This window comes from Anticarsia gemmatalis, chromosome 26 (assembly GCF_050436995.1).
Source record: "Anticarsia gemmatalis isolate Benzon Research Colony breed Stoneville strain chromosome 26, ilAntGemm2 primary, whole genome shotgun sequence".
NCBI lineage: Eukaryota > Metazoa > Arthropoda > Insecta > Lepidoptera > Erebidae > Anticarsia > Anticarsia gemmatalis.
Genome location: NC_134770.1, coordinates 2,410,905 through 2,432,000, shown reverse-complemented (window position 1 = coordinate 2,432,000; position 21,096 = coordinate 2,410,905). Strand labels below are relative to the sequence as shown.

Genomic DNA, 21,096 nt, shown 5'->3' with positions numbered 1-21,096 from the left:
TTTGTATGTTTGTAAAAGTCCCCGCGACACAAGTGCAATTCTTGGTGCAGGAGTTGTTTGATGATTAAAAACTGCCTGTGTGGCGCGGTCAGTCGTGTATACATACAACTGCTGATCATGTGGTCCTGGTTCGATTCCTGGGTCCTGCAAATATTGGTCTATTTCAATTTAAATTAGAATTATATTAATTATAAAATTATATTTCTAAGTTATTTGGTTGCCATAGTACAAGCTCTGCTTAGTTTTTAATCAAATGACCGTGTGTGAGTTGTCCAATGATATTTATTTATTTAATGAAATATTTTTTAATAGTAGCCCGGAGTTTGGAAACGTGCCCTATACATGGCAAATAAGCTCGCCCCCTATAACTTGAGATTTATATAGTTAATGGCGAAACGTGGGCCTATTTTATTTCGGGTATAACAGGTGTGATATTATGTATGAAGGTACATATATAAGTAGGTTTAGTAAACGATAATATTGTCTACTTTTCCTCAATCGCAGGTGTTATGACATTTTAATTGGGAATTTCGTAATATTATATTATGAAACGATAGAGTTAATAAAATAATATCGGCAATTAAGTTATACATGTTTCACAGTTATATACCTATGAATAGAATATAGGTGGAACTTAACAAAATGTTTCTATGTAAATTATAATGCTAACCAACGATTTGTTCGATTTTAAAAGCAAAACTACTATACCCAATAGACGACCTATGTGGCGCATTGGTTAAAATGATCGGTTGTGGGTTCGATTCCCACATGAAGCGATTATTTGTGTAGTCCACAAATCATAATCCATGTCTTGTTCCTACGTTTATAAGATTACGGTTTTTTAAGAAATATACCATTTCTTTAGGATTATTGAATTATGGTCCAACATTTCGGAACAACACTCGTAGAAAATAATTAATTAAATGGGTAGGTATCTCTCCGGTTTCAGAGGAATAACCACTTTTACAGATATCCCGGATATTGCATAAGGCTTTCTACTGAGTTGTTGGAATAATAGTTACTTTAGTACTATAAAACATATTTTCATAGATCAACCTCTCTTAATCACAAAAATCTTTGCTCTATTAGAATCGAACCTACGACCACCGAGCACAAAGAACAGCACATAGTGACTACATACACCGTTCACAGTTAAGGATATCTTGACCTTCAAGCTCATCCTAACACTGATTCCTCATTAAAAATTGCACAATACAATATGGAACCAATTAAATTCCGCTCAGCAAATATTTGTGAACAACAAATCGTATCAAGGCTGATCTTATTTGTATTAGATCAGTATAAAAACGGTAACTGGTTCAAACACACCATCATTCGACAATTAACTCCATTGGATCTCAACTGAAGGAAAATGAAGGTAATTATCATATTTATTTATACCCGGAAGAATTTGTTTAATCGCATTAAATAACTAACTATATAAGTTACGATATTTAATTAAATATCGGTCCCTTATCAAGTGGAATTTTGCCAGTTGCTGTCACCTATATTTCGTCGACTCTTCATCCGTTAAGCTACGCTTGCCGAGCTTGTTCTGTGGATGGGTGGCCATCTTATACATATCAAGTTCCTCCCTGTTTTGGAAAGCATGCTAAATTTTGGGTCTTTAACAGTGTTCAGAAGCTTAAAAGTCTGATTTGTCAGTCTTACCAAAGGGTATCGTGTTATAGCCCAGGTAACTGTGTTGTGGAGGTCCGATAGGCGGTCGCTCCATGTAAAATACTGGTATTCAGCTGCATCCGTTGATACCAGAAGCCGTCTCCCACATAGTTGAAAGAAAGGCTAGGTTGGTGATGAGCTTATTGGCTGAATAAAATAACAGCAAATGTCTGAAACTAACTGTTACGTTTTCCGTTTCTTTTTGTTCTCTTTATTTTATTTTGTACTGTACACATTTTTTACAAAATTTAATGAATGTCTTTGAAGAGCAGAGCCTCCTAGCACAGGTATAATTATACTTAAAAGGAGGCTTTAATGTAAGATAACTGTAAAAGTTGCACAAGTTTCTGCAATAAACTTTTTTTAAAATATTTTAACTGTAAAAATTCTATCTATATCGCTACCCGATGCTTATATAAAGGTTAAGAAGTTCAATCAATTCTTTGAAAGATGACAAACAATTTAAAACTTTTGTTATAATTTTAAAACGATTTTTTTCAATAATTCTCGACAGCAGTTAGTGATATTCACTTTTATGCTCTAATTTATTCGTTTTGATAACCTGTAACCTTTAGAAGATGATGTTTTAACCTTTGTAACCCTAAAGTGACGGAGAGTTAAAATAATTATTAGAAAGAAAAAATCGCGATGATCATTTATATGGTTATTTACCAAATCTGACGTAATATTGTCTAAGCGTCGGGTTACAATAAAAACGTTATCACTTTACTTTTCATTGCGTTCAAGACACATGTTTTATTTTACTGCTTGTAATCAAAAGGGCCATAAACCAAAAATGTGAATTCTGAAGAATAGATAAAAGGTAAAAAAAAAACACATTTCATCGGGTATATTTTAATAATATCAATCCGTCCCATCAATTTCACACTAGAAGCAATAAAAAGTGTAAAATCTTCTTTGTAAACCTGATAAAATGTTATTTTTACAAAGAGAAGGATTTTGAATAATTTTGACTTGTAGCCCTTTTGTTTTATAGAAACGATTTGCCTTTATCAAGCTACAGATTACACTAGTTTTAAGAGCGAAAGTATGTCTCTTTAGTAATAATTCTTTATGTCTTTCACAGGTCTTCGTAGCACTGTGCCTTGTGTTCGCGTGTGTGTCAGGTCGCGGCTCCGGGCCGTACCTGCCGAGTGGATGGAAGCCTCAGGGTCCAGCCTTCTACCTGCCTTCTGAAGTATCCGTGAGTATTGGTCCTTATTACGACGATCGTGGTAAAATTTGAGGTATTTCTTTCTTCAAATTCTTATTAAACAGTGTTTAAATTGCATGAAGGCCTTTAACATGGTTTACCTGCTATTTTAACTGATCACAAATTAAGGTTCTTCTCCGAAACGGTACGCTTAATTTTATGTGGCTTAAGTTCCGCATTCAGTACAAACAAGAAAGGCTAGTTGTGACAAAAAAAATCTACTTCACATCATTTGGAAAATGCACTCTGCCTTAAGATGACTGGGACCCCGAGCTTATATCTGAAAAAACTCATTAGCACATCAATCCTTTATCAGTAGTCATCCGTAAGAAGAAAAAGTAATTTTCCATGCGATCAGTAACATTACCTTAACTATTGTCTTTATTTCCAGAAGCCTGCACCAGCTCCCATCGTCCTCTCCGTCTTCCCGGAGACGGAAGCCTCAGGGTCTGATGCCCTCAGGGAGTACGGTCCTCCTAAGCTTGAGGAGTCTATCAATGTGAACCAGGGTCTCCCTGAGGTGGCCACTGCGCAGACCTTCGCTGAAGTCAAGAGTGAGGAAGTAGTTGCTGCAGTTGAAGAGGCTGTTAATGTTGAAGGTATAAGATATACCAACAAAAATTCGCAACGAGTTGAAAACCTTTTCCTATTTTATTCGGTTAAACAAACTTGGGTGTTAGACCAGCACAGCTAACTATAAAGAAGTTTATTTATTTCCTTTAGCCCGCGGTAATGTCCAGCAAAGCTTTTCCATTCCCTGTATTCTTCTTTTGGGCCTTCTACTTATCATTTAGACCCTTTCAAAATCATCTTTCTTAACCTCTATAGTACCAACTCATTAGTTTTATGTGTTCATTTTTGAATCTATAGATTTATGAATCAATTTCTAAATCATGAAAATCAATTCCACCTACAAATACGATCTCCAATTTCAGAAAACGTAGAACAATCCGCCGCGATCGTCGAAGTATCATCTGCAACGGAATCATCAGAATTAGTCCAAGAAATAAACGAGGAAGCCACCCTGTCTGCCGCGGAACCAACAGCCCAAGTCGCTGAACAACTCGTAGAAGTCTCTGCCATCCAGACCGAAGAAGAAACTACACCAGTTCTTGAAGAAATCGTACCAACAAATGCTGCAGAAGAAATAGCAGCCGCTGTAGCCGTTGATGAGTCTGCAAACGCTGCTCAGGAAGTAATTGTCAGTGTTGAAGAAGTGGTACCTACAGCAGCAGTCCAAGTTGACAATGTTCCCAGTGCTATTGAGATTGTACTCCCTACAGCCTCGGACGTCGTTGTACCGTTATCTCAGCAAGAATTGACGGTGGTACAAGAAACTGTTGTTGAAAGTGCTCCCGGAGTCAATAATATTGCAGAAGCTCTTGTCAATTTGGAGAACGAAGTTAAGGCTGCTGAGGTAATTCTATTGTGTTATATTCTTTTTTTTATTTAGAAAGGACTTTTGTTCTATAGGAACATGTCAGCGAATGAATGAATACTTAAAAAAGTCGAAGTTAAACCGCCTGGATTTCGGCTCAAAGCATTTTGGCCTTGCCGAAATCAGATCGGGCTATTAGCCTGTATGAGCTTCATATGTAATTAATGTCACGTAATTAGTTGATAATTGAAAAAATAAGTTTTTTGCTTCTTGTTGTAAGGGGAAATCAAGATTTTCATTTGATTATGAACGGTTTACATAAAAATATTATATTTTCAGGTTCAAGCCATTGAAAACACAGCAGAGATCAGCTCCGTACAGGAATCTTCAGGGTACGTATCTCAATTATTGCATTTCAAATTGTCAAGTTTTCAAATACTGCTTCTTATCAAAGGCTTCACGTTATATAAACATTTTTGCTTTTCTCATCTTTAAATAAATTATAATATTTGTTTTCAGTTCTTTGGAACAGGCTCCAGAAGGTTTCCTCGAGTATGGACCTCCTGGCTTCACGGAGTACGGTCCCCCGAAACAGGAGGACCTCGCCAGGTTGGCGGTTGAGGTAAATATCAGGAAATGTCTCTGAACAGGTCCCTCCGCCATCTGATTCTTCTTATTTTTATAACAGACTAGCTGATCCGCTATACGTCTTAATTATACTATCTGCTGCTATCATTCGTAACCTAGGTATTGAACCAATTTCGATGTAAATTTTCATGGAGATAGATCCACTGCTACGCAAGGGAATGTGTTCATTAATAAAATAGGTATTAATAACGTTTCTGAGTGATAACTACAGCACGTTTAATTATTTATCCTCGTGTAATATTATTCAATTAAATATTTGATAAAGATAAATTAATAAATGAAGGAAAACGTTTTAGGTCATTTAATAATTCTGTTAACTATACAGGGTTTTGTTTAATATTGTTATCCTTGTTGAAAATAACTGGCCATTAACGTTAACTTAAATACTTCGCGTGATTGTACTAATATTGTTAATGCTTGAATAATTTCTTCATTAATTTTTTTGATTCGCCTGCCTCTATGTCGCGGTCGGTAATGTATGCGACTGCCACGCAAGAGGTTCAGGGGTACGAATCCTGGGTCGGGCCAAAAAGTATTTTCAAAATTTTTGATAAGAATTTTGTTAGAGTTATGAAGTTGAGATCGTAGATCTTCGTGCCTCGGAGAGCACGTAAAGTCATCGGCCTGATCTCTCTCAGGTCGTGTCGGTTTAGCCGTCCGATCGGGCTATGAGAGTAAACGGATAGAGAGTGTGCCTGTGTATTGTGCACACACATGGACAAAGTTCTGCACAGTTTGCTGGTTTCAATGGAACTGGCCGCAGCAGCCGAATATCGGCCAGGAGGAAATTATTCTGAAAGTTTGGATGTTTGAATGGGTATTTCTTACTCAACCACACCAAAACTACTGCACAGATTTAGATGGATCATAGTAAACTTCGGAAAATCCCTGAACATAAAGTAGTGTTTTAATAATGATATTGTTATTCCCAGGTGGCTTCGGTCAGCGCTCTTGAGAACAATGAAGTGAGACGCAGGCGTTTCTCACCTAAATTCAGGTAATTATTTAAAGGTTTCCAGTACCTTATCGACTTACTTATCTTGTTATTTAGACCGAGTCACTCTGGTGAACTCTGGTCATCAGCCTTTGTAAATAAATTGCGTATTAGACTAGTACCGCGATTCTCTACTACCGACAACCGGCTTGCTGTAAAAAAATGTTGCACGACAATCGGTTCTGCGCCTCTAGTGGGCGTCGTAGAAACTATTTTTTCAGTACATTTGAAATGTCAAACTCTCGATACTCGAAAGTACCAACAGTAAAGAATCGCGCTACCTTTAATAGGATTGTACAAGACGCGATAGATTTTTAATTTTTAGGGGAATATTTTAATAATAATGTTTTTCTTCACACACAGGTCTACCAAAAAGCATTAACATGGAAAACCCATCGGGTTTTTTCACCCAAAATGCAAGTATGACGACTTCGGCTGATGAAATAAAGGATTTGAAACAATGGTGATTAATATTGTCATTATAAATTTGTATTATGGGAATATTGTGTATTACTCATAAATAGTGACATGCAAGAACTAAAGATATAAAAAAATACAGCAAATTGTATGATTTTTTGTTCAATATACTGAAAACTATAAATCTTCACTAACGTTTTGAAGTGTATACTAACCCCCGATTTCTGAGGTACATTAAGCGGTATAAGTTCATCTATTCAATAGCGTTTAAAGTCATATAAAAAAACAGTTTGATATATACATAAGATATATATAAACTACCGCTAAATGTACCTCGGAAACCGGGCATAAGACAGTTCTCAACTTTAAGTACCTTACGTTTTTGTAGCCGTAACTTACTTTATCTATCAAAATACGTCTCTATTTATTTTAATTTCGTGATTATTTTAATTTCTTGTTTATTTTTCTTCCTTTCGAAAGCATGATCGTAATAAAATATAATTAAAGTTTACGCAATGTTAAATCAATTTGGATATTAAGTATATGTCGAATAAATGGATATGTTTCAAATTGATAATTGTTGTATTTCATTTTATCACTCCTAAACCTAGCTCCTTTTATAGAAAATCAATGTCTTGTCCTTAAAAATACACAATCATAATCATGCTAACACTTGTTCTACGACTAATAAGTAGATAACCGTCAGATAGCCTATCCGATTGATAAAGTAACCGCATATTTATGAAAACTGTCAATATTCAACCGAATAAGCTATTTGATACTTATAAAAACCCCCCAATCTTCTGCTCTTTACAAACATACAAACAATAGCCACTAAATACATCTAAATCAAATGACTTAATTGTTGTCAATAGATAATCCAAATATTTGCTCCGTATGAGAATCGAACCTACAACCTGTCGACTTAGTGCGTCCGACAGCGGCACACCAACATATTCCCTTTTATGTAATTTAGTACAAGTTAATTTTACTCTTCCTAGTCGAATAAGTTCTGTAACGAAATAAACGTTTTACTCATTCATTTGTCGTATGGTCAGTATGGTCAACCTAGTGTCAAAGTTGTTCAAGCCGCCCGAGAGGCCTTTAGCGTGGCTTAACGACTGTTATCTTAGTAGACAACAACCGGGACCGACTTTTTACGTGCCCTCCGAAGCACGGAGACGCCCAGTTCAAATACCACTATGCGGTCACCCATCTATGGAATGACCGCGCCAATGGTTGCTTAACCCACAGATCGTTTACCGACCGGTGAGCGCAACTGGCTATGGGCGCCTCAACGTTTTACTTATACATTAAGTACTTAAATAAATCAGAAATCAAAAAATCTCGTTTTTATGATATCCTCTTACAGTATCTAATATAATAATATTATAGCCTTCCTCGATAAATGGGCTATCTAAAACTGAAAGAATTTTTCCAATCGGACCAGTAGTTCCCGAGATTAGCGCGTTCAAACAAACAAACAATCAAACAAACTCTTCAGCTTTATAATATTAGTATAGATATAATATTTCGAGAATCTATACTTAATATTATAAAGCTGAAGAGTTTGTTTGTTTGATTGTTTGTTTGTTTGTTTGTTTGTTTGAACGCGCTAATCTCGGGAACTACTGGTCCGTTTTGAAAAATTCTTTCAGTGTTAGATAACTCATTTATCGAGGAAGGCTATAGGCTATATATCATCACGCTACGACCAATAGGAGCAGAGTACCAGTAAAAAATGTTATAAAAACGGGGAAAATTTTGACCCATTCTCGCTTATGTGACGCAAGCGAAGTTGCGCGGGTCAGCTAGTCTACACTAATATTTTAAAGCTGAAGAGTTTGTTTGAACGCACTTATCTCAGAAACTACTGGTCCGATTTGAAAAATTCTTTCAGTGTTAGATAACCCATTTATCGAGAAAGGCTATAGACTATATATCATCACGCTACGACCAATAGGAGCAGAGTACCAGCAAAAAATGTTACAAAAACAGGGAAAATTTTGACCCGTTCTCTCTTACGTGACGCAAGCAAAGTTGCGCGGGTCAGCTAGTCAGTTATAAAGGGCCTCTACGTGTTGGCTTCGGCAAAAAGCAAGCCTTCCAAAACGCCGGGACTTCTGTAACTAGTTAACAAGAAACACTTAATGTCTAGAACCTATTTATCACAGAATTTTATACACGTCTGAATAAAATTATCATATTGTTCAATGTTCACCCAATTTTCTTATTCATTAACTTATAAATAAATTTATTGGAAAACTGTCAAAGTCTCATCAAAATAATGAGAGTCTTTTCTAAGAAAATGATTCTAAATACATTATGACAATATATTAACATTCTCATTTGAAAAAAAGGATATATAAGGACAGTAAGAGTGTCTTAGATCATATTTTGAAGAGGATCTCCATTTGGCTAACACCATGTTTAGTCAAAATTTATCTTATATTTTAGTTTCATTTGGAGTATTTTTTATGTAAGTACAATCTATACTAATATAATAAAGCTCAAGAGTTTGTTTGTTTGTTTGATTGTTTGTTTGTTTGTTTGTTTGTTTGAACGCGCTAATCTCAGGAACTACGGGTCCGATTTGAAAAATTCTTTCAGTGTTAGATAGCCCATTTATCGAGGAAGGCTATAGGCTATATTACATCTCGCTACGGTCATTAGGAGCGGAGTAGCAACGAAAAATGTTACAAAAACGGGGAAATTTTTGACCCATTCTCTTAGGTGGCGCAAGCGAAGTTGCGCGGGTCAGCTAGTTGAAAATATAACTATAGTATAACAACTTGGAATAGAGTCTTGGGTTCTAGGTTCGCGGTTGGGTATCAAAAAATCAAGTTGTATAACATCATTAACCCGGATTATGCAGCTGATGATAACCTGTTAAAGCGCGAACAGGAATACATCATCTGTGAAAATTTATATTGTATAACTAATACGGTTCATGAGATACAGTCTGGTGGCGGCCAGGCAAATAGACAAACGAAGTCTCAGTAATATATCTCTTCGCATGATCAATTATTGTATCAACCACATTGTAAAACTTTTGGCGATTGAAAAGAGTGGCCGTGAGTTTCTTGCTAGCTCTTCTCATAAGGCTCCACCCTCTTTCCGAGCTAGTGGTAGATTCAGTAATTGTAACGACTATCATAAGTGTCAATATTTGACCTAATGAAAAAATGATTTGATTTTGATTTTGATTTTATAGATCATAATATCAGCTTAGCCTTTCTTCTAAATATGTTGGAGTCGGCTTTTAGTCTCACCGGATCAGCTGAATAGAAGCGACTGTCTATCCGATCTCCACAACCCAGTTATTACCTGTGTTATAACACGATTCCCCTCGGTAAGACTGGTTATCAGGATTTCAGACTTCTGGAAACGACTGTCAAAAATCTTGAAAAATCACAGCTGGGAACTGTTCCTCAGTGTTTCGGAAGGCAAGTTTATTAGTTTATTTATGAACTTGCCTTCCGAAACACGGAGGAACTCGGTATGTCTAATATGGTCACGCATCCTCAGAATAACCTCGGCATGCGTAGCTTAAACTCAAAGATAATTCCGTGCAGCTATTGTTATGTAGTCACGAGCTCCTCTCTTCTTATCTATCTTCATGTTAACATCAAAATCGATCTAGTAGTTTTGGCGTTATTGCGTAACAAACGTTCTACAAGTAAGATATCACGTATTAACTCCTATTAATAATTAATGTAAAGGATAAACGTAGTATATTACACATGAGTGGGGAAATTTAACCACAAATGGACTTAAAATGTTACATTTTGGTTTATATTGTCACTATATACAATATGTGTTTGTATGTGGTTTTGTTCGAATGTTGATCGCGTCGAATTGAGAACATCCTTCTTTATTGATTTCGGTTATAATTAAAGCGATGGTTTTGTGATTTTTCTTTTACCAGAGGATATCATGCCATTTAATTATTGTAAAGAAACATATACTTAATGCGATTAATGATTGATGTAACGAGTTGTTAATTTAATTAAAAGCGCAAGTGAAGTCGCAGTACACTGTTAACATATTCTCAAAAGACTCATGCGACGCGATTCACTAGAAATTTTGTATGAAAATTTAACATCGCCTGTAGCGAGCGCCGTAGAAACTATATTTGCAATTCATTTTATATGCCAACTACTGTAAATAATCGTGCTATAGCAGTAAATTTTCTCTAAATTTTCTATCCATTTACGAAAACCTGATTAAAATCTGTCCACCACTTTTTGAGTATGCAAACCACAAACTAAGCCGAGAGCGAAACTTGTATTTACTCGCAATTTCAGTAGGGATAACGATAATATTATATTATTATGTATTCACTGTAACACAGGTAAATCCCATATTATAATACTGAACTGTAACAGGCTTTTTTATTACGTCAATCAAGCGTAACTCCGAATAAGGCCGATCGGCCGTCAGCAAAATTGTCACGGGAAAATGGGCCAATTGACCGTATAAATACAAAATCTACAGGAATTTGTTTATTATATATTGTAAATCTGTTATAACTACACGTTGTTAAAGGTTATATAACTTTATGTTATATATTTTGTTATAAAACTATTGTATAAAGTGGTCTATGGTGGGTTTTATTTGTAATTGTTAACGCGCTTATAGTCAGTTGCGCTCACCGGTTAAATGAATTTTTAATTAAGCAACCCTTGCCGCGGTCATTCCTCAGATGGGTGATCGCGTAGTATTTATACAGTCTCCGTGCTTAGAAAGACGTGTGAAAAGTCGAACCCGGCTGTTGTCAATTAAGATGACAATCGTTAAGCCATGACGCTGGCTACGTATCCACGTAGTTAATATTGAAATGTCTGTCACCTAACTCACGTGGCGACGTTGTGGCAACGTCACATTTCAATAATAACTGCTTGGATACATAGCCAGCGACGCCGCTATGGCGTCCTAGTGAGGCAGGGCTCTTAGGGCCTTCGTACTCAAGGCTACGCAAGTTTTCAGTACTCAACGATTTGAGTTTTTTAATTTGGGACTTTATTTGTTTTTCAGGTTGTGCCCTAACCGCAGTGAAGGGTATTTTATTCAGGACAATCTTAACCAGTTCGGAAATTGCGAGAATATAATGAAGGCGGCGTTGTACTGCAGGGCAATGACCAATGAAATCCAAGAACGAGACGACAAGAGGAATCAGTACGTATTTAAACATACACTTACTTTCTGCCCGCAGCTTTTCCTACGTATAATTAATGAGCTGACCCGCGCAACTTCGCTTGCGTCACATAAGAGAGAATTGGTCATAATTTTCCCCGTTTTTGTAACATTTTTTACTGGTACTCTGCTCCTATTGGTCGTAGCGTGATGATATATAGCCTATAGTCTCGATAAATGGGCTATCTAACACTGAAATAATTTTTCAAATCGGACCACAGTAGTTCCTGAGATTAGCGCGTTCAAACAAACAAACAAACTCTTCAACTTTATAATATTAGTATAGAAGTACAGATTAGTTTCACAACCATAATATTTTGATTACTTCCACAAGCTCAGAACAGATACTCAATTTCATCACACAAATATTTGTATTAGGATTGTAACCACACGCGGCGCTACGGTTAACACGGCGAGGTGACCACGTTAACAACTGAGCCAAACGTGCAAAACTTGTGTAAACTACAATCTATGACAATACGCAGGTTACCAGTTGGCCCTGCCGACCAGTACATCCCAGAGTCGACGGATATGAAGCCAAACAAAGAAGAAGAAGCGGAATACAGTTCGAAAGACCCTCACGCGAAATCGAGGAAGTCAGCCTCAAAAGCATCATTAGTAAGTATAACTTACAGCCGAATAAAACATCACTGAACTTTACACCCCACTAATATTAGGTCGGGGAAAAAGTCTTTTCGCATTATAGTGTGTATGAACTTATAATAAAATCTCTTTGACTTCAAGAATCACAAATGAGTACACGGTTCATTAGGTTTCCTTCAGTGAGCTCGTGAGGTACTCAAATATCGAGCATTTTTGTGTAGAGAAAAGATTTTATTACAAGTTCGTACATAGTATAATGCGAAAAGACTTTTTCGCCGACCTAATATTATAAATGCTAAAGTTTGTGAGTATTTATGTATGTATGGATGTTTGATACTTTTTGACGCAAATACTACTGAACCGATTACGACGAAATTGGTAGGGCACTTTTTATCCCGTGGACGACGTCGCGGGCGGTCTCTAGTTTTACATACACACATAATATATATATCACGCCTGCTATACCCGTAAGTACAGCAGAGTTGGTCAATAGTCCTTTTGCCATTTACCGGACACTTTACAAAACTCCGGGCTACTAATTGCAAACAAAAGTATCTACTTTGCCCGGCCCGGGAATCGAACTCGATACCTCACGATCAGCACTCGGATACACCACCGACCGCGATACAAAGGCACTTTTAGGACATAGTGTCTTTGCTTTCTGAAAATATTTCAGCATGGACAACACTAATCAACAATTTCTTTTTTTCAGAAGCCTGAGACGTCTAAGAATAATTTGATGGAAATACCAGCTTTCTTAATTCTATAGATCTTAATAATATGACTTTGGGCACAGTGTACTTAATGACTTATACCAAATATAGTTATAATTTAATTATAAGCCCCGGTAACACCACTATTCAACCTTTGGCGCGGCCATTCTGTAGATGGGTGACCGCATAGTGTTATCTGAGTTTTTCCATGCTTTGGGGGCCCGTAAAAAGGCCAATCGTTAAGCCTGGACTTCTTGGAAGGTTTAAACTCATCACTAGGTTGACCACTAACCATACTATAGAAAATTAACTTTGGAAAAAGTATCTGTTAACTAACAGATGGATATTGGACAGTTGTTTCCATTCTTTAGATGCGAGATAAAATGACAGCAGATGTCAGTGACATTTTCAAATATGATAAAACTGGAGCTTCTTTAAAGGAATATTGCTTGAGAAATGTTTAACACAGTTCTTGAAGGGATATAGTCTCTGCCGCACTTGGCCAGCGTGGTGGACTCAAAGGGTAAGGCTTACTTCCTCCTACGCTAATACGCCCTTTAGATACACACTCTATCGCCCATGAAACAACAATTGCGCGTGAAAGAGTGCGCATGTAAGGGGAAAGGAAAGACCACGCGCCGCGCTCATCTGTCAAGCCCGCGAAGAAAATCGCGAGAGAAGTGCGCACTGCTTTCCCGCGCGTAATCCTGTACGCTCCTAAGAACGTGCGATAGAGTGTGTGTGTAAAGGGGGTTAATATTGGTGGCATACGTCGGTCTAATACGATACACGATGTTCTAAGCGTTACTGTACAACGATGATATCGTACGCAGTAGAATGTTCTATGAAATACGCAAGTAACTGTGCTCACGGCCAATGTATGCGACCGATTTAGCGCAAGAGGAAAGGATGCCTTAACCCCTACCTTATATTAAGAGACCATTGGACAGTTAGCTACAAAAGTTACTGAACATAAAATAATTACTTAATCCTTTGAAACCATGTATTCTGAAGCATGCACGTAATTCATGTAAAGCAAGAAAGCATTGATTGAAATGTTTGAATCTAAAAAAAATTACTTGATTGCTGAAATTTTAAGAGGGTTTAAAAATAAGAATTTGTTAAGCTACTTTTGTAACTGACTGTACAATATTACGTTAACTAGTTGTCAACAAGAGATTCAAGCCAAAATTATTGTATTTTGTAGGTTAAGTAGATAATTTTAAGTGTTCATTGTTCTTTAATAAGTTAAAATAATAAATATTGATAATGCATGATTTTTTTAGTTTTATTGTGTTTTCTTCCAAACCTATACAGTACCTATACCATACAAACTTGCTACAAGGAAACAATTAAAGGAAACTAAAAACTGTAACAATTTTAGCTAAACCTAAATTAAAAAAATAATGCCATGGTTTCAATAAGATTCGGACTCACCTTGCAATCTATGTATAGCACATCGTGTGAGAGGCATTTCTGAGCTAATAATATTTACGGGAATGTCAAAATTTCAGTCCATTTAGAGGTATTTTTACTGCAAGGACAATGCCTAATAGTTTATCCCTAGGCACCCTTTTATATGGCCGGCATAGAAGACTCAAGACCGAAACACAACTTCGGGGAAACCTTTGCACGAACACAAACAGGTGAACAGGGGCCTACAATCAACAAAAACGAAAAATCGTTGAAATTTTGTTCGTTTTATGTCACAATTTTATCCGATATAAAATGTCGGTTGAACTATTGTACAAGAATATAATTTACTAGCTGACCCGCGCAACTTCGCTTGCGGACATAAGAGAGAATGAGTCATAATTTTCCCCGTTTTTGTAACATTTTTACTGGTACTCTGCTCCTTTTGGTCGTAGCGTGATGATATATAGCCTATAGCCTTCCTCGATAAATGGGCTATCTAACACTGAAATAATTTTTCAAATCGGACGTGTAGTTCCTGAGATTAGCGCGTTCAAACAAACAAACAAACAATCAAACAAACAAACAAACAAACTCTTCAGCTTTATAATATTAGTATAGATTTATTCATTTAGGTCAAATACTGATACTTATTATAGTCAATGATACAGAGAGTGAATTTACCACTAGTTCGGAAGGTAGGACCAATGAGAAGATATAGCAAGAAACTATTGGCCACTTCAATAAGAAATTGATATACCTAGTTAATTGAATAATATTATTATAAACATGTCAATATTTACACAACACAATGTGTAACAAACCTTCAGGTTTCAGGTAATTATACCAAGCAATATACACAAAATAAGACCTGACCTACACTATATATTAATTAAAAAATCATCAAAATCAACCGTCTAATAGATATCGTTCAGCAAACATTGCTTTATGCTAATCAAGGCCTATGTTGTTTGGTTTCTTCTGCTATATATACCGTACGCGATGACCCTAGAATATCATTCAACTGCACGCACAACACAATACAACATGAAGGTAATATAATATTCTATATATTCTTTTATATTTATTTATTATTGATTCGTAATCGGTAGTGTTTCCGACTGTTGATGTTCTTTTCCCGGGTCAGGCAAAGTACTATAAGACTTTTCTAATTTATTATACTTAACATACTAAGTAGTGAAACTTACTACAATTTCCTATACTTTCTTATTTTGTTTATTAGAAGGTTTTCTCAATATTAGAGTTCGGGAACGTGCCCGGATTATGGCCTATAATAAACCTGCCCCTTATTACATGGGACTAAAATTGTTAATGGTGAAACGTAAATGTATTTTATACACCTACGCATTGTACTATGATAATATGTACGCCAGCGTTGTCGTGATTGAGGGTTTGATTTGCAGGTGAAACAATTATTTGAGTGATCCATAATAAGTTGTTTTGGGTCAGGTTCTACTTTGTATCTGATCTGCTCTATGGCATGATCCATATTAGATAAATATATTCTATCTATTCGTTTACGAGCCATACCTCCATTGTGCAATCACCTTTCTTTTTACATCGGGGGTTAAAGGACTCAATAGAATTTGTTTTCTTTTACAGGTGTTCGTGGCATTAGTTCTTGTGTTCGCGTGTGTGTCAGGTCGCGGCTCCGGGCCGTACCTGCCGAGTGGATGGAGGCCTCAGGGTCCAGCCTTCTACCTACCTTCTGAACTGCCTGTAAGTTTCTACTGGGTATATTGGGTTTCTATTAGAGTAGTTATGTTACCATTTTTATTGATTTAATAATCACTTCTGAGTAAATATACTTAATTATGTTATTTGGGTAAGATGATCCGGTAAAATTCTGGCTGATTTTTTGATACATTTGTTACTAATAACTGTAAGATACATACGTTATCAAAGTTATGTACATTTGTTGGTATTTCATCAATAAGATATGTTATCAAACACTTATCCGTAAGTCGTAAAACTCTACCTTAGACTAATAAATCATTTTGTTAAAGTAGTAGAACCAATCTCTTGGGACCTCATGAGTCAAGTAGCTACATCCCAGGATGAAATCACGCTACTTATATTAAGGAACAGACCCGCCGGCAAAGACTAGTCAATTAAAACATCCGGGTGTAATCCCCTAAACAGGAATTCCCGCGTCATAAACTGCATAACTTTAAAACCTACCCCTACTGTTCATAAACAATACTTCTTTAAGACAATAACTAAGAAATATGCGTCTATACATAATCAGCATTGTCTATTATATACTAACAGTATATTATATAACAATATAAAACTATTCTTGCATTCAAAGACTTAGATCCCTACATTTTTCAACAACTTTGTCTAAAACGTGTTACATGACGTATTTCAGGATTCACGTGGTCCTTTGTTTCTTCAGGTGTATTATGAGAGTTACATTTACAAACTTATGGTTTTCAAAACTTTAACTTGACAAGCTAAAGGCCTTTCTAATCTAGAGCCCCGTGTTGCCCTAAAATAAAATTTATTGCACTTTACCTATTCTCAAAGTTCATTAGTGAAGTGCTACTAATATAGTGATGATATACTTAATATATATGTTAGTTTGTAAGGTATATATCTATGAGCCATTGTAACTTGAAAATAAAATGATTTATTTATTTATTTATTAACATTGCTTAACAACTGTTATCTAAATTTACATCAACCTGTACCTCGATTCTCTACCACTATCGACTACCGTCAACCGGCTAGTTGTCAAAAAATGTTGCATGACAAACGGTTCAGCGCCTCTAGTGGGCGTCGTAGAAACTATTTCTAGCAGTACATTGAAATGTCAAACTCTACTGCTACTGGACGTATTACTGAGAATTCATGGAGACTCTGTTAAATTACTACGCGGCTACCCATCAATGGAATAAGCGCACTAGGAAGAAATAATTTTCAATGTGGTAATTATTTTTCAGAGGGAGAGAAGTCCAGCCAAATTGACGCAGTTTGGCGAGATTGAAGCTTCAGGTTTCGACGCACTCAGGGAGTACGGACCTCCGAAACTTGATGCAGTGGCCCAAGCTGTAGACAAGGTATTAACTTATGTACATACAAACATAATGTCACGCCCTTTTTCCCACAGGGGTAGGTAGAGATCAAAGAACGCCACTTGGTACGATCCGATATAATAACTTAACCTTTAAAAATCTAGGTGTGAAACCTTGTGAACGGTAAAAAGAACGAGAGCATCAGATCATTTCATAGTTACTAGGAATCTCCAGGGCTGGGTTTGATTTCCGAGTCGGATAAATATCTTAAAGGCATTTGTGGTAAATATAACGTAGCAGCAAACAGTTCGATAACGTACTCAATTTGAATATGTTTTTTTATTATAAGGATCAAAAAGTACAAAAAAAATATTTTTGAATAAGTTTAATATTTTGGAAAAAACCGACTAGGAATTATCTGAATAAATTAAAACAAACGCGCCACATTAATACAAAAAGAAACGTAATCTATCAAATGGTCCTTCTACCATAGGAGGCAGACGACATTCCTCTCAAAGAGACCCTGATCCAAGGACAAGAGGCCTCAGGTTCCAATGCCCTCAAGGAGGACGGAGTTGCTGAGCTGGTGTTCCTCAGCCAGGGTCTACCTGATGTGGCTACTGACCGCGCCTTCCTTGTTGAAATTACTAGTGAAGAAATTAACGCTGCCGAGGAAGCTGCTAAGATGGAAGGTCAGTTTTAGTTTAAATATTTTAGCTTCGCGTAAATAAATATAGCTGTTCTAATTTAATATTGAATTTAATGGTTAAAAACATTCTATTTGTTCATGACATATCTTGTGATGGGATGGTTTCAACTATAACAGCTAGAACTATAATTAGAATAGACTGCCTCCGTGGCGTAGTGGTTTAGGTCACCACGCTGCAACCGTTGCGTCGGGAGATCGTGGGTTCGATTCCCACACGGAGCAATTATTTGTGCGATCCACGAATAATTGTTTCGGGTCTGGTTGTGCTTTGTGTCCGTTGTTTGTATGTTTGTAAAAAGTCCCCGCGACACAAGAGCAATTCTTAGTGCGGGAGTTGTCTTTTTTAAATGAAAAATAAATGAAATGAATTTTCAGCTAACATCGAGCTAGTTTCCGCACTAGTCGAAGAACTATCAGAGCTCCAAACGAATAAAAACAAATTAGCAGAAATACATACAACAGAATCAACTGAAACACCCGACACATCTACAACAGAGACTCACTACGTCACCGAACAAGGAGAGATTGTCACAGAACTTTGTGAAGAATTCAAAGAAGAAACTATTATCCCAGCAATTGCTTTAGCCGAAATCATTGAAGCGACTACCGTTACAGATGAATATTTAAAAGCAGAGGCTGTAGACGTATCAACAACTGTAGCACCTAAAGCAACAAGCCTTGACACTAATGCTACTAGTTTAACAAGCGAAGCTGAGCAAACGAATATAACCGATACTACTCTAGCTAATGCAACTGAAGAAGAAGTTGTAGTACCAAAAGCACTTGGTATTGAAGACGTTGTATCTTCAACAGAAGTTGGAGCGACCACTGCTTCTGCAGCTTCTACAGTTTCAGTAAATATTGATACAACAACTGTACTACCAATTGTAGTTTCCAAAAAAGCTACGGAGGATCCTAAAATTGATGTTTCAACTACCGAAGGAGCTGAATTGAATGCTGGAGACTTTATTCTACCAGTGATCGATGCAGTGCTCCCAGCTGAGTTTGATGAAGTGATTGTACCGTTGTCGCAGCAGGAGTTAGAGAAGGATGCTCTCCATACTCCTGTGGAAGATGAGAATGTGTCTGAAGTGAATAGCATCGCTGAAGCTTTAATTAATTTGGATAATGAAGTTAAGAGTTTTGAGGTAAGATCTATAAGATGGGAAAGTACCTGGGTCAAATATGGCCACATACATTATTCCAAACCTGAACAGCTTGTTTCATCTTAACCGACATTAGGCGACTAGTAGGGCGCTGGAAGGGTTAATAGCTACGCCTTTTGGGACACTTGCGACAATTTATGGTTATTACAATATTTCGTGTTTGGAATAATGGTACGTGGCCATATTTGACCCTCATATTACAGGTATAAGAGCCAGTTTCACAGCTTATCTTTTTGTATTTTAAGGTGATTCTGAGATGTTACTTTATGTTTTTCAGGAGCAACAAAGAACAGAAGACAACTCTTCACCTAAACTGTCTGGGTTTGTATATTTTCTTTCTTTTATTTATTACAATTTTAGAACAACATTTAGTTTATTGTTTTCAACTAATAGTATGTTTGCGCACTGTAACCTCCTAATTGTATTATTATGGTTCTAGATCTTTGGAGCAAGCTCCTGGAGGTTTCCTGGATTTTAGTCCTCCTGGATTCGCAGTGTATGGACCTCCGAAACAGGAAGACCTTGCCAGATTACAAGTTGCTCAGGTATGAGTCAATGGAACTGATATATGTACATACATTTTAAACAAAAAGAAGCTTCGGATTATAAGTCCAGTTTTATGAGTAAAGATAAGTACCTGATATCGTAATTGACAGATAAAGTTACAGCATGAAAATATCTGTCCGATATTCAGCTTCGTAAGCCGACACTTATCAGGTGGTCAAATTGGCCCTAAGGCTAGCCTACTTGTAGGTTGTGTTCACAAAGGCTGTATATACAAAAATTCATTTTACTTAAAAATATACATACGGGTAAATCCTATCCTGCTAATGTTATACGACTAAACATGAAAGTTTTTGATGATGTGTGTATAACGTATGTTTGTTACTCTTACTTGCAAAAACTACTGAACGAAAATTTATTAAATATGGTACACAGACAGTTTATAACAAAATTGTTTTTCACGAGGATGAAGTCGCTGAACAAAATATACGGAAAAATATTCATTCAATCATTTATTTTCAGGAATCATCTGACAATATAGCAAGCAATGAAGTAAGGAGAAGGCGTTATTCGCCTAAATTCAGGTAAATTCAATTCATAATGAGAATTTATAATAAGAATCATTTAAGTAAACTACCAGCCTAAGAAAATGTATCGTGAAAATATTTTATTTACTAATTTTCATATTTACAGGTCCGGCAAACACTGAATAGAAAATTTGGAGACGGGATGAAAACACGAATGGCTTCGATATATTTATTGTAAAGTGTTACTTTAGCGAAAAAAACGGTGTAAATATGTAATATTTGATGAAGATCAATAAAGTATAAAAAAGTAAACATATTGTTTTAAATTACATACCTACATACCTATAACATTAACCCTACCCTATAATACTGGAAAGTGAAAGCAGAGATGTAAAAAATACACCCAGTTTCTGAGTTGACATATTTGTCTAATGTAAACTATGCGGTCCTTTTGAGTAGTAATCAGTACTTTGCTCAACCCTTCGAAATTTATATACAGAATACAATGTGGCCCAGATTTCAGACGCAGTCAAATCCTTGAAAATTTCCATAAATATAAACACAAAAATTTACTCCCGGTTTCTGAGTACATTTAGCAGTAGTTTATCTATTTATTAGCGTTTTTTTATATGAGTTTTTACGCTATTGAATAGATAAACTACCGTTAAATGTACCTCTGGATATGCTCTGGGTAAATGTACCTCTGTACCTATGGGTTAGAGCTTTCAATTGTTCTGGAATAGGAAGAAAAATCATCTGTAGCTCGATACTCTACAGTGTAGTCGTGACAATCGAGTAACGAGAGACAGATATTTAAAATGTACTGCCAAAATAGTTCATAGGCCCTCCGCTTGGGGCGCTGATGCAATTTGACATGTGTGATGTGATGATGACATG

The 21,096-nt window shown here is 36.4% G+C and overlaps 3 protein-coding genes across 3 annotated transcripts; all 3 read left to right on the top strand.

The window, feature by feature from the left end:
* The first annotated feature begins 1,329 nt into the window (after nucleotides 1–1,329).
* On the top strand, nucleotides 1,330–6,907 carry LOC142984287 (uncharacterized). Its single transcript, XM_076131773.1, has 8 exons — nucleotides 1,330–1,378; nucleotides 2,768–2,884; nucleotides 3,285–3,492; nucleotides 3,829–4,310; nucleotides 4,611–4,663; nucleotides 4,791–4,893; nucleotides 5,852–5,916; nucleotides 6,277–6,907. The coding sequence occupies exons 1-8, from the start codon at nucleotides 1,373–1,375 to the stop codon at nucleotides 6,293–6,295; spliced, it is 1,053 nt and encodes a 350-aa protein (XP_075987888.1). The 5' UTR covers nucleotides 1,330–1,372; the 3' UTR covers nucleotides 6,296–6,907.
* Nucleotides 6,908–8,738: 1,831 nt separating this feature from the next.
* LOC142984266 (uncharacterized) lies at nucleotides 8,739–13,870 on the top strand. Its single transcript, XM_076131741.1, has 4 exons — nucleotides 8,739–8,809; nucleotides 11,368–11,508; nucleotides 12,012–12,144; nucleotides 12,842–13,870. The coding sequence occupies exons 1-4, from the start codon at nucleotides 8,757–8,759 to the stop codon at nucleotides 12,896–12,898; spliced, it is 384 nt and encodes a 127-aa protein (XP_075987856.1). The 5' UTR covers nucleotides 8,739–8,756; the 3' UTR covers nucleotides 12,899–13,870.
* Nucleotides 13,871–15,278: 1,408 nt separating this feature from the next.
* LOC142984280 (uncharacterized) lies at nucleotides 15,279–20,412 on the top strand. The gene is made up of 9 exons (XM_076131762.1): nucleotides 15,279–15,308; nucleotides 15,879–15,995; nucleotides 17,222–17,338; nucleotides 17,787–17,985; nucleotides 18,378–19,150; nucleotides 19,446–19,489; nucleotides 19,608–19,713; nucleotides 20,195–20,256; nucleotides 20,366–20,412. Exons 1-9 carry the CDS (start codon nucleotides 15,303–15,305, stop codon nucleotides 20,379–20,381), a joined length of 1,440 nt encoding a protein of 479 aa, XP_075987877.1. The 5' UTR covers nucleotides 15,279–15,302; the 3' UTR covers nucleotides 20,382–20,412.
* Nucleotides 20,413–21,096: the final 684 nt, after the last annotated feature.

Coding starts and splice junctions, on each gene's coding strand:
- LOC142984287 (XM_076131773.1), top strand. Junction 2,885..3,284: donor ACCTGCCTTCTGAAGTATCC/GTGAGTATTGGT, acceptor CTTTATTTCCAG/AAGCCTGCACCAGCTCCCAT. Junction 4,664..4,790: donor TCCGTACAGGAATCTTCAGG/GTACGTATCTCA, acceptor ATTTGTTTTCAG/TTCTTTGGAACAGGCTCCAG.
- LOC142984266 (XM_076131741.1), top strand. CDS start 8,757: ATGTTTAGTCAAAATTTATCTTATATTTTAGTTTCATTTGGAGTATTT. Junction 11,509..12,011: donor CGAGACGACAAGAGGAATCA/GTACGTATTTAA, acceptor GACAATACGCAG/GTTACCAGTTGGCCCTGCCG. Junction 12,145..12,841: donor CAGCCTCAAAAGCATCATTA/GTAAGTATAACT, acceptor TCTTTTTTTCAG/AAGCCTGAGACGTCTAAGAA.
- LOC142984280 (XM_076131762.1), top strand. Junction 17,339..17,786: donor TGGCCCAAGCTGTAGACAAG/GTATTAACTTAT, acceptor CTTCTACCATAG/GAGGCAGACGACATTCCTCT. Junction 17,986..18,377: donor GGAAGCTGCTAAGATGGAAG/GTCAGTTTTAGT, acceptor ATGAATTTTCAG/CTAACATCGAGCTAGTTTCC.